We start from the raw sequence: 14,212 nt of genomic DNA on the forward strand, positions 1-14,212 counted from the left end.
TTCTATCCCTGATGTCCTTTGATGAGTTAGTCATAATCCCTTATCACTGCCTCCTCCACAGAATGAGGTGGGTGGAACAGATGCTTTTGCTTCATTCTGTGTCCATGGCTCTATACTATCAAAAATGTTTACATTAAAGACAAAATGAACTCTACAACTTGTGGGTGGGATGGAAGAGAAAAACTGGAAGAGAGCCAGGGTCCAAAAGAAAATATATTCTTTGCCTGACTTATATAATTGCAACCCCTCTATTTTTAGATTTTCCAATAAAATTATTTTAAAAAGGCAAAATCTGTAATTAAATCTTAAAGCAGATGCCCTGGTTTTGTATCTAAGATATACTATAGTATCGATAGCTTGTTACACAAAGTCAAATGAAGAAAAGCTGTCCTAGTTAATACAGCAAAGAACTAGAGCAATGAGTTTCATTTGTTTGGTTGTTTGTTTTTGCCAGTCCTGAATCTTGAACTCTGGGCCTGAGCACTTTCCCTAAGCCCTTTGTGCTCAAAGCTAGTTAGTCCTCTACTGCTCCAGCCCCAGCTCTATTCCCAACTTTTTGTGACTAATTGGAGGGTGAGAGTCTCACAGACTTTGCTGCTCAGACTGGCTTTGAAACCTGGTCCTTAAATCTCAAGCCCCTGAGTACCTGGGATTATAGGCATAAGACTCTGGCACCAGGCTAGAAATCCTTTTTTTTTTTTCAATCTAAATGATTTGCATTTTATGTGACAATATAACTAAGCACATTTTTAAATTAACAGTGTTAAAAATGGCCATGCATACTCTACCTCTCTTACCCCAACCCCTTACCACCAACCTTTCTGCAACCACATACTGGTAAAATAATGGAATTCTGCCCATCAGTAAAATTTTCTTGTTTGCTAATTTTGTATCACAGAATCATATAGTGGGCCTTTTTGTCTTGACTTTGCATTTGAATACAAAACATTAATTTATTCACATAAATTCCACAAAAATGACAAAGTCAACAGCATGATACCTTGGCCACAGATTTTGCTTGGTTTTTGTTTGGACTTGAAACGTTGGCTTTGATGCTAAGTCTCTTGTGCCACATCTTTCTCTCTTGCCATGTCTGGCTCCATCGTTTGTCTCTGTTTCCAAAGTTACTTATAACAATTCAGTTTAGTGAGTAGAATAGCATAATTAAGAAATAGGATTTTTTTTGGTAAAATTGAGGTAAGTCCGGGGATGAAGTCTCCTGGTTTCTTCTTAACAGAATTTGAGGATCAGAGTAATGATTATGTTTGAGCATCCATTTAAGTCTACTAACTTTCACTATGTAATTTTTTAAGGCCAGACCTGACTTTCATCTCCCTCTGAGTTGCATGAGGCTTTTTAAAATGAAATCACTTTCCTTTCAATCCCAAGCTTCCTTTTCGCTGGAGAATGTCATACATAATGAAGATTATCCTCAGCAGTAAATCACTTAACACACAAGGGAGATACATTATTGTAAATTCCAACCAAAGAGATCCACTCCCTTTCGCTGCCAATAATGCTACACCTTTGTTAGTGGATTATGAAATATCCTGAGAGTAGCAGGAGAAATGATTCTGTTGAATGAAGGTTTTGTAAAGCTAGGGGTTTTGAAAATGGCTTTTAAAATAGTCATAGTCATGTGTCATGTAGACCTTTCTTCCATTCAGACACAGCCACACACATAATTAAATTAGAAAGCTGTAATATATATATATATATATATATATATATATGAGAGAGAGAGAGAGAGAGAGAGAGAGAGAGAGAGATCTTGTTCTTGTTCTGTGATTTCTGCAAATCTATTCCTCAATGACACTGGCTACTTTGCACTTTTTCTTAGAAACAATAATTATTACCATTCCTTTCTGATGCATGCTGTGAGTGGTTTTTATCAGTTCATTTGCTAATGAGTGCCTTCTCTCTTTTATAATGCTAATAATCAGGATATCTTTTAAATAAGAATCATCTCTCAGATTTATTTTTGTTTTTATTCTTCTGAAGCCAGCTAGGTGCTGGTTTTGCTTCTGAGAATCACCTATATATCCCAGACAGAAAACAAGACTGGTCCCTTTCAGTCTGCTGTGGCTAGCTTACACTCATGGTCTCCTGCCCAGCCTTTGCAGTGAGCTCCAGACAAAGCCCAGCCAGAAGAATGGCAGCTATTGTTTGCTCTTTGTTTTTAGGTTATCATAGCCCCGTATTACACATCTATGTTCACTGCTTTTCACATTCAATAGCATGTAAGTATCTCTTGGTATTAAAATGATACAAATTAGAAGGAGAAAAAGAACAGAGCAATAAACAACAACAACAACAAAGCAGACCCTTTTTGCTACTACCTCACTTGGGCTGCAAGCCAGAAACTTCTTATAGCTTATTCTGATTTTATGCAAACTAGAAGCTGGTGATTCACACAATCAAATAAAAAAACTCTACTCTACATTAGCAAGAGCATTGCTGTATTTCATTTCGTCATACCCTCCACCACCCCGTCAGTGCTTTGGCTATTAAAGAAGGAGATATTAAAACATGAAGCGTACTCTTTTACACTGTGAGTTCATGACACGGCTTGTAGGGCTGTATAGAAGAGTGCCATATGTTCAATTACATTCCTTATCATGAAATCCCAACACCACTATCCAGATTCTCTTTTGCTTCCACAAGGGTAAGATTGACTTATCAAGTAAAACACACAGGAGAAGCTGTTACATTGGGATCTCAGATAGGCAGAAATTATACTATTATTATATATATTCAGAATACTATAAGTGTCACACTCATCATACTTATTTAACAGAAATCTATATCTAAGCCCCCTATAAAATTGTATCTAAACATAGAGACTTTAGAAGGCCTTGATTCTATGAGAACTGGATTTTGTAAGAAGAGAGAATGAAAAATAGATAACATAGTGAAACTTTGGCTATCTAAAGTTCAATCACAGAAATACATCAGATACTCCCATTCATGAGGGCTCCTTGATTTTGAATTTTCTTTAAGAAATATGAGAAGGAAGATGGAGTAGCTCATGTCTGTCTTCCTAGCTCCTTAAGAAGTTGAGGTCTCAGTATCATGATAAAAAAAAGTCCATGGGACATCGAACCACTATGGAAAACTGTATGGCAGTTCTTCAAAAGACTAAATATAGAATTCACCTATGACCCAGCAATTCCACTACTTGGTATTTACCCAATCATCCAGAAACAAGGACATACTAAATCCACTAGCACAACGATGTTCATTGCAGCACTATTTACCATAGCAAAGATAAGGAATCAACCCAGATGTCCCTCAGTTGTGGTATTTGTACCCAATGGAATTCTATGCTGCTGTCAGAAAGAACGACATCCCCCCATTTGTAAGGAAATGGAAAGACTTAGAAAAAATCATATTAAGTGAAGTAAGCCAGACTCAAAGGAACATAGGCTCAATGGTTTCCCTCATCTGACATAATCAGTAGAAACCTTGGGCTCTTCTAGCAGAGATTTACAATAGAACCAAATCTAGATAAATAAGGTCATATAGTATGATGCTAAATGAAAGTACCTCCAGGATAAAGAAACAAAAGCCATATAATGAGTGCTTAATGTACTATATTATCTCTCATCTCTTTTACTGTCCCTTGGTTATCTCATATTGTTACAATATTTCACCTTGTTATCTGATATATTTTATATATGCTTAATTGGTTATTTGAAATAGGAGAGGGTAGGGGGGGAATCAAGTTGTGCAGGGGGGGGGGAGGAGGGAAGTAGGGACCATGACATGAGAAAGGGTATCAATATTTGTGAAGTAATGAACCTTCTGTCTGGTGAATATAATGTAACCCTTCTATTAATTACGATAAAAAATATATGAAAAAGAAACAAACAAACAAAAAAGTCCATGGGACTCTTTCTCCAATTAACCAACAAAAAGCTAGAATTGTGGTATGACTCAAGTGGTAGAGTTCCCATCTTGAGCAAAAAACAGCTAAGGGACAGTGCCCAAGAACTGAGTTTAAGCCCCAAGATGGGCACCAACAAATTTGAGAAAAATGGGCATTTGTTGTTTAAACCTAGTATAGTTTGTAAGAACAATAGGGCCTGAATAACAGCAATTTCAAGATGTCTTACTAATGCTTAATCTAATTTTCTTGCTGAACTGGGAACTCACAAGTATAATCAGTACATTACCTTTCTAGCCTGAAGCAAATAGTCTTATAATTCTGAGCAAATAGAGACAAATGAATGTAGACAAAGTCTGTGACTTGCCAATTTCTCCATCTTGATAACATCCTAAATTAGAACACAGAAGGGGTAACATTGGACCGTGAATCCTGGTCAGCCACTGGCCAAGAAATATCATGGAAACTTTGAGTTAATTAATAGACATGTAAAGGACTTTCCTGGCTTTGCTTTAAAAATCAAATTAACCTCGATTGCATGATTGTTGGGTAGATGTATAAGAAATAATATATGCATGAACATACATGGACATATCTTTATAAAGGCATACTGCATTGAGCAAAGTTGGGTACCTGAAATCTCTAAGAGATTATTTATATGTCTCCATCACCCTTCTAAATTACAGAATCAGAGTCCATCCTATCCCGGACATACCTTTTCTGTCATAACAGGCTCATGTACTAAGACATTACTTTCACAACATTTTCTTGAAACTAGGCAAAATTCCATCTGCTGTTGTTAACCTCTCATCCTCATGAGGACAAATATTATTTCATGATCATTGAGATAATATCCAAGGTACAGAAATTTCCCTCCAAGAAGCCATACTCTTCTGTTATTATTTATTTTCTCACATTGACAAAGATCATTTTTATTTCAAATGTGGTTACAAGAAAACTGGAATATTTATCCCTGGTCACTGCTTTCAGTAATATTGCTCAGCATGCTATTTGAGGCAGTACCTTCATTTCATCTTAAGTGTTTCCCTTTTATGGATAGATAGGATAGTTAGGCTAAAGTGACCTTCATGAGAAAATAGGGACCAGCATCTTTATAAATATCAAAATATACTTTCAGATGATAACTACATGTGAATGGATTGATGAATGACTGAATGAATGAGCACACAAATGGATTCCTGACTCCCTGAAACTGACCTATGATGTACCCTTGATACTCTACATCTTGTTGGAAAGACCTAGTGATGGCATGATCACATGTTTGATACTGTATTTATTTCAGACTTAGAATTTCTCTTCTATCTGGCTCAAATGTAATATACTTTCTGGATTTCAGCTGATGCTGAACATTTTAGAGAATTTACATTTTAATAAGGGAGTAATTTTTGCCAACAAATGCTCATGTATTCTTTGAAACATTATTATTGTTAAGTAGTTGTACAAGGAGGTTACAATTCCATCAGGTGGGTTCTGTGTACAATGCATCTTGACCAATGTTACCTCTTCCATTATCCATCCTCATTTTCTCCCTTCTTATTCTTACCCTCTAGTTGTGCAGTTTAATTTTTCCACAATGTACACCGAATATAATAACAGCCTATGCTTTCTTAAGACAATCAGATACAACTGTGCTAGCAAAAAAATATTATTCTATGTGACAGTTGCTTCAGCTCTGGAATTTGTGATATATTTGAAAGAAATAGATAACTTATTGGAAAACCTCCTTGAGTTACAAGGCAGTTGCTATTCTGAAATTTACAATAATTTAGGTCCTCATTCTGCCTTCTGCTATTGCAATGCTTTACCCACAGTGAATCTGCAGGTAGTTGTAATACCAATGGGTTAACTTAAAAGTTTTGCTGTCTTAATTAGTGTTCCTTCTTAAGTAAGACTACTTAATTAAATTCTCAATTCAGCTAACAGAAATTTAGACTTTAATCAGTGTCACAATATTCTCTGTAGTCAAACCAAGGTCTCCGTTTCAGTGACAAGTGGCTGGGGATGGAATTTGTTCTGACACATTCATGCTTTTCAGCCATTAACTCTAAGCTAAAGATCCACATGGGGGAATGATGCCTGTTCCAGCCAGCACGCACTTGGCATTCAGACGAAGCCTGCTTTGGAACTCTGGCTCCCATCATCTTGAGGCTGGGCAATCTGCTTCGTCTTCACGTGGATCTACTATTTGTTTTCTTCTTCTAATTTGTTGGCTTGTGGGAAGGAGACTTTAAAAACATGTCTTGTGTTGACACTGAGGATAGTTGGCCAGTAACCACTGTTATTCTTCTTTGCACTACATGTGTGCTGTGATCAGCCTCACCCTCAACCCAGCTGCTGATAATCATTCCACTGTGTTTTTCCGAGTGCAACTATTCTTTTTGTTTGATGAGGTTTTTGCTGCTGCTGTTGTTGTTTGCTTGTGCCAATACTATTGCTTGAATTCAGGGTCCAACACTGTCGCTTAGCTTTGTTTGGTCAAGGCTGTGGTACTGTACCACTTTAGTCCCAATTTTACTTTTGGCTTTTTGCTGGGTAACTGGAAATACAAGTCTCATGGATTTTTTGGCCCAATCTGGCTTCAAATTACAATGCTCATATCTAAGGATCCTGTGTCACTAGCATTACAGGTATGAGTTACCAGTGCCGAAGTTCAACATTTCTAAATTCTACATCTAAGCTTATTAAAACGATTGCTGCCAGTGACAGAATTTCCATTTCATTTTGATTGAACACTATTCCATTTTGGATATATACTATATTTTCTTTAGTCATTTATTCATTGTTAGCTATTTAGGTTGATTCCATGCATTAGTTAGTATGAATAATGCTACAATGGTCATGGGAAAGCAGATATCTCTTTGACATACTGTTTTCACTCTATTTGAATACATATACAAATTATTTCATGGGATTGTTGGAACTTCAAGATTTGAAAAAAAAACTTACATACTCTTTTCCATAACATCAGCAATAATATGAAGTCTATCAGTTAATGTATGGGAGAAATAAATCCAAGATGCATATTATATAATATGATGACTATAGCTTAAATCAAGGCATTAGATACTTAAAAATTGCTAAGAAAGTACATCTTAAGTGCTCTTGAGAAGTATTGAGGTAATACATATGTTACTTAGCTTGATTCATCATTCCACAATACATACATGTTTCAAGACATCAGATTGTTTCTGTTAAATAGATGCATATAACATGTGTTTATCACTAGAAAGAAAAGAAGTTGTTATTTTTTTTTATAACAAGTCTCCTTAGAAAGTCTTCTGTGTACTAAGTGGTGAGACCATTTTTAAATCAGTAAGATTCTTGTCTTATATTGGTACCTAGTATCCATGACATGCCATGGTTTGTTGAAGGAAATTTGGTGACTGAGCAATAATTTACAAATCTAGGTTTTTCTGGCATGTTTTATTGGGCGTGGGGCACTACAAGGGGTTTTCAATCAGGGCCTCACACCTGTGACATGTGCTAGGGTGGGGCAACACGGAGTCACATGCAGCCTCAATAGTTACTTTTAGGATAAGGTCTCCCCTGCCACGTGGGCGATCCACTGCTTTCAGCTCACTGGCATCACTGGCATCACAGTGACACATGAAACATGAAATATGGGTTCCATTCTATGCAGATGGAGTCTCACAGACTTTTCTTCTTATGTTCCTCCTGGATCTTATCTTCTTATATGTCTTGGGATGACAGGTAAACACCATTGTACCCACCCATGAGTTAAGATGAGGTCTTACTAACTTTTCTACTTTGACTGGTCAGGGACCATAGATATGCCTGTTTTCATCCTCCAAAGTAGGAAAAGACTTCAGGAACCACTAGTTAATACATTCATATATATATATATATATATATATTTCATTATGTTATTTGACTATATATTCATATAGTCTTGAGGAAAGTATGGAGTGTAAAGCACTTGATGTGTGTACTATTTTTCCATGATGGATATCAGAAGGCCCCAACAATAACGGAAAGACTTTGAGATCAAGTCTGTATGTAGTTCAAATACTGCTGTCTAACCTTGGAGTAAAATCATTTCGGTTCCTTTGATTAAAAAGATGAGATGATGATTTAAAGAATTGTAAAAATTAACACTAGTTGCATGCTTACCATGAATCACAAGTATTTTGTTGTCTATTTCTTATTATTATTCTAGAAGGCAGCTACTGTTTTTAATCTCTTTCTTACCAAGAAAAGAAAGGAGACACAGAATATCTAAATAGTGGCTAAAGTGTAAATCTAGCATTGAAAGCCCAGAAAGCCTACAATCTACCTCATAAATGTTAAAGTTTTTCTATTTTCCCCAATCAAAGATTTGCATTGAGAATGAAAAGGGTTAAGAGAGAAGAATACCTATAAAAATTATTCTATTTTTAAACAGGCATTTTATAAGTCTCAACATTATCAGGTCTGTGTATATTGCCCATCCATTTACTATCCTGTAAACAGCAATGAGAAATGGCTGCTTCTCTCCATGAAGAAAAGTTTCTACAGTCAGGAAACATAACATATAGTTTACCTCCACCATTTCTCTATGGACATTAACTGATTTCTACTAGTTAAAAATGTATATGTAAAATCAAGTTCCCAAGAAGAAAGTCTTTAGACTTCCCACAGAAATGTTTGCAGAGGCAAAGCTGTACATAATAAGAAAAATAGTTAAACAGATTTTCACTCTTATTTTTGGTGGCCCTGCAGCTTGATCTCTGGGCCTCCCATATCACTTGTCTCTATGCTCAAGGCTGGAGCTCTACCATTTGAGACACATCTTTTCTTCTCACTTTTTGCTGGCTATGTGGAGATAAATATCTGAGATTTGCCTTTCCGGAACTGGCTTTGCAGCAATCTTCAGATCTCAGGCTCCTGAGTAGCTAGGATTATGGACAGGAGCCACCTGTGTGATGTTCATCTCACTTTCTTTATGCAGATATATAGCCTGTTTTTCCTGACTTCTTTATCTACTTGTAGAATCAATATATGCCTATGAGCCAGGCACTGATGCCAGCCAAGGCAGGAATGTCCAGGAGAGTCTTCTCTCTAATTAACAAGAGAACAGAAATGGAAGTGTCACTCAAGTGGTACAATGCTAGACTTGAGGGGGGAAAAAAAGCAAGCTCAGGGGCAATGCCTAGGCCCTGAATTCAAGCTCCGGGACCAGCAGAAGAAACAAACAAAACTCACAATGAAACAACTGGGAAATAATAGTATTTCCTAGTTACTGAATTAATTCATTCCTGAATATTAATACATATGATTTTCTCCATGTTACAAATTCTATCACGTTTTCATAGGAACACAGAGAAAAGCCTTGTGTTAATATATAGCTGTTTCCTGTTTTTTTTTTTGTTTTTTTTTTTTTTGCCAGTCGTGGGCTTGAGCTCAGGGCCTGAGCACTGTCCTTGGACTTTCTCAAGGCTAGAGCTCTACCACTTGAGCCTCAGCACCACTTCCGGCTTTTTTTCTATGTATGTGGTACCAAGGAATCAAACCCGGGTATTCGTGAATGCTAGGCAAGCACTCTACCAATAGGCCAAATTCCTGGCCCCCTGTTTCCTGTTCTTTTACTGGTGTCTTTCAAAAAGAAAATATGTGAAACAGGCAACAATTGTATTTCTCATAACATCTAGTCATGACACTGACACAGGCCCACCAAACTCAGTGGGTGTGGGAGACATATGTTGAGAAACGCTTCTCCCTTTGCCATTTTTGCCACGTGTGTGTATGTGTATGTGTGTGTGTGTGTGATTTTTAAATGAAAAAATTAATATGCTTTTTTTCCCCAAAGTCAGTACCAATTAGCATTGACTTCTGCCTGGTTCACATGGGTACAGGGCTTGCCGTTTATCCGATCACAGAGTTCTCAGGGGTCTTCTAAGCTGATTTATGTGGCTTCCTCATCAATCACCTTTCTTTTCTCTAGGCCTATCACTAGCAAGGAAAGAAAAAGAAAAACAGCCCCTGCCCTGTGAGTTTGCTGAGCCCCCAGGAGGCCAGAACACTTTTGGGCAGCTTCTTTTACTCCTGACAAATCAGATTAAGACTTGAGGGAAAAAAAAATCTTCAGACCTTTCCCCCTATTTTCTTTGCCACACACAAATGGAATAATGGCTTTTAAGTGAGGAACAACCTTTAGAATGTGAGCCAACACAAAACCAACTCTTCTGAAAAGCTGCTAGTTCCCTGGGAGCTAACATTTTCATAATAAATAAAGATACAAATGATGAATGGGTACTTAAAAAAATCCCTCCTTTCCCCTGTGTATGTTGGAATTAAATCTTCAGAAAGTGAATGGAGAAGCCCCACCCTACCCAGCATGTCCCTGAAGATTGTAGAAAAAAATGACAATTTCCTTAGGAATAGAGTATTCTGAAACACCAGGGCAAGATATCAACATTAGGGCAGTGTCCTGAAAACAGAATGCTAATTTTATCTTCATTGTCATCCATGTATTTCAGTCTATCCTAAGTATCCTCTGACTTTTCAAAAAGACAACAGCATGCTTCCTTTATTTCATGTGCAATAATCTTTTAAAAGGTTATGAAAATAGGATTCTGCATGAAAAATTTTTGTTGGAGTTGGTGATATTTCTGAGAGGTCTGTGTCTTTAGTAGAGGAGGAAAAATTGCCAAATTCAGTTCAAAGTGCCAGGCTTAGAAAGGTATTGAAGAAAGCCTGCCTGATTACCCGAATTCCAATTTGGCATCCAATAAAAGATAGAAAAATCACCTTTGTACCTTTCAATATTGTGACTCCAGTTGCAGTAAACCTTGTCTAAATAGTTTATTGCACCCAGCAAACAAAGCATATTCTAAGAGAGGAATTCAGCGCTCTGTTCTCTAATAGAACCTGGCTCTGGTTTATTTTTCTTGTCAATTTCATAGATGTCTAACAGCCAGAGGATTGTTTTTGAAATCAGATTTTTATGCCAGTGTCATCATTTCTACCTCTGTATATAGGACAGTTTTCATCCCAAGAGCAACAATGGTGGCTTCCTTGCTTAACTCAAGCATGACAGATTAAGCTTCAAGCAGACCAGATATGCCACTTTCCCACTGAAAGGAGACAGTGTAGTGTTTGCAGTCTATTAGGTCTTATTTGTTCCTGGGTCTGCCAGCTGATCTGCAGTGCCATCTATGCCAGCCAAGCTAGTAGTCCTGATAGACTTGGGGAGGTCTGCGTGGCTGTGGGGGGCTATGCCCCTTCGCCCACACATTCAAGCCAATTCCTGGCCTCCACATTGTCATCTGCCTTGGAACAGTTGCTTTGTGCAATGCCTGGCAGACACCAGACCCTTTACACATGTTGACTGAAAAGAGAAAATGGGGAGAGAAAAATGTGGGTTTAGGAAGATGCCTCTTTGACTTTGCCAGATAAATGCTGCTGGTTTCTCTGGCAATATGCTTTGGGTGATGTAAAGGCAGGAAGAATAAGAAAGTCAACTCACACATGTAAAAGAAGTGAATGAGCAAGACAATAGGACACAAGGAAATGGAAAAGACAGTGGCCCAAGCCTGTCATTGATGTATTATATTTGAAAGCACTTTGTATAAGAAAGATGGTACCTGCAGTATGGTATTTCTGAATGTATTTTACAGACTGGTATACTGCATAAAAAAACATTTATACTTGTTTTAGGAGTTACTATACAAGGATAATCATTGTTCAGATTGCTGACCAGGGCATCATGGAATACTTTTAAATTAAGTATTGCCTGTGACTTTAAAAGAAAAACAGTATTTAAAAAAATTATTTTGTTTTGTTTTACATAGGTATAAAATACAGAGTCTCCCTGAGTCAATATCAGAAAAAGAATCAAATAACAGAAAGGCTTGAATATACTCTTTTTCCACTTGTGCTAATTGCTGGCTTATCTTGAAATGAGTCACATACATATATATTTCTCTTTTCTTCCTTTCTTCTCAGGTGCAAAGAAGGCTACCAAGGAGTCCGCTGTGATCAATTTTTGCCCAAAACCGACTCTATCTTATCAGATCCAAGTAGGTCAAGGCTTTTTCTTCTCTCTAATGCAATATGTAGGCTGCATTTTTCTCTGAGCCAAGGGTTGTTAATACTGCTGAAGGTGACATTACATGGCTGTGTCTCTGAAAGTTGCCAAGGTCAAAAGGTGATGATAAACATTCATGTTGAAAGTATGTTCAGAGTTAACTCGGCTTATGTCTCTTTTCCAGTGAGACTGAGCTCCACTTCTAACCTCTGGGGGAGCTAAGTCTCAGTAAATCGTGCTGCCTGTGCTCTCAGGAAATAGTAAGGCTAGAAAGCAATAAAAGAGCTTATTGTTTACCCAAAAGAATAATATGAAAACTCCATTATTGCCTCATCCTGGAGGCTGATTCCTGTAATCCTAACTACTCAAGAGGTTAAGATATAAGGATCTTGGCTCAAAGCTATCCTAAGCAGAAAACTCTGATACTTTTATCTCTAACAAGTGAAAAGCCAGACTCAGAGTTGTGGCTCAATTGGGAGAGTCCCATCCATGAGCAAAAAGCCAAATGAGAGTTCCCAGTCAATAATTCTAATTCTAGAACTGACATTGAAATAAAAGAACAAAAATGCATTATCATGTGCCTTTGATACTGTAGTTGGGGATTTGTGATAATAGTAAATATATTAAAATATGACTTACTGCAATACATATGACTGCATACAAACATTTCAAACAACTTTAAAAGCATTATTCATTCTGCATAACATTCTTTCTACATAAAGACTACAGTGCTAAAGACATTAATGTTTATTCATAAGATAATACAATTAATCACTAAGAAAACTTTGGTTACTTGATGGTGTTTGTATATGGAACAAAAGAAACTTATAGTAAAATGCTCAATTCTGGCTAAATGTAAAATTTTAACTTTATCTGTAAATAGTTGTTTGTTCTTTCAATGGCTGCTACAATCAAATCACTGCTAAAAATGGAAATTTTTAAAAATTGAATAAAATGAACTTAGTTTAGGAAGAATGATTACAGATATTTCCAAATCTTAAGGTAATAATATTGTTTTATATCATACATGCATAGCACTGATTTGAACATTCAACTAAAGATAGAGGTTTCTCTGCCAGTGTGTGTTTTGCCAGATACTAAACATCGTCTAGACATCTTTTAGCATCTTCCTGAAATACATAGTTTCATTGTTGTGGTGGTTATTATTATTAGCTTGTATCCATTACATGGGGGACCTTATTGTTACATTTTCATATTTAAAATATATTTTAACTAATTTTACCCCCTCTTTCATTCTCCCTTCTTCTCCTTGTTGAAACAATTACATCTTCCTTTTCTTCAAGCATATTGTTACTTTTCCGTATGGCAAAAGCAAAGTTATTTAAATAAGAAACATTGGGCCGGGAGTTTGGCCTAGTGGTTAAAGTGCTTGCCTAGCATGCATGAAGACCCGGGTTCGATTCCTCGGTACCACATACATAGAAAAAAGCCAGAAGTGGTGCTGAGGCTCAAGTGGTAGAGCTCTAGCCTTGAGAAAGTCCAAAGTCCAAGGACAGTGCTCAGGCCCTGAGCTTAAGCCCAGGACTGGCAAAAAAAAAAAAAAAAAAAAGAAACATTTTACTTTAATCTAAATGTGTTTTCTCTCATGAGAGCAATCCAGGTGCCCTGAATAACTGCTCTTTTCTTTGCAAATTTAGCAATGGAGGGAAAATGACTGTTTTTGTAAAGCTGGGAGCAATCTAACTGAGGATATCTTTGTTCTCTGAAGTGTGACACACAGAGACCTAGGAATGAACCCTGTGGGGCATGGGATATTAGGAAGTATGAATAAAATAATAGAATTGATGATTTTTTATTTTGCTTTGACTTTTGTTCCTTTTCTCACACAAATTCCCTGATACATGTACTTTGGTTTCTATTCTCTTCCATCTTTCTATGTTTTATTTTCTTTCTTCCATTCTTCTTTCCTTCCCTCTTTTCCTTCATTCTTTCTCCTTAAAAAATAATATATGTCTGTTCAATGTTTATCAAGTACAGCATTCTGGATAAGGTATTGTTTATGATACCACATGGGCAAACAGCATTTCTTTAAACAAACTTATCAAACCTTTAGAATTGGATATCACATTGTAATTGTGTAGGTTACATGATTGGACCTATTATAACTGAGTGTTCCCCAGAGAAAGCTAATTCCATGACCAGAATTAGGGATGAAGACCCTGAATGAGCCATTCATACCAATATTAAGTGAAGCAGCACTTACAATGGTAAAATAAATGTGGGACTCTTAAATAGCACTTGAGAAATTTTCTTGAACA

General features: G+C 36.8%; 1 protein-coding gene across 7 annotated transcripts in view; it reads left to right on the top strand.

The window, feature by feature from the left end:
- Nrg3 (neuregulin 3) overlaps window positions 1–14,212 on the top strand; it is a 945,390-nt gene that overhangs the window by 722,363 nt on the left and 208,815 nt on the right. For all 7 annotated transcript variants that reach the window (XM_090346689.1, XM_090346692.1, XM_090346690.1 and 4 more), the window contains exon 3: window positions 11,852–11,925. In XM_090346689.1, coding sequence (XP_090202815.1) covers window positions 11,852–11,925 — 74 coding nt within the window. The remainder of the gene's footprint in view (window positions 1–11,851; window positions 11,926–14,212) is intronic.

This window comes from Megascapheus bottae, chromosome 15, assembly GCF_031878675.1.
Source record: "Megascapheus bottae isolate mThoBot1 chromosome 15, mThoBot2.hap1, whole genome shotgun sequence".
Classification (NCBI taxonomy): domain Eukaryota; kingdom Metazoa; phylum Chordata; class Mammalia; order Rodentia; family Geomyidae; genus Megascapheus; species Megascapheus bottae.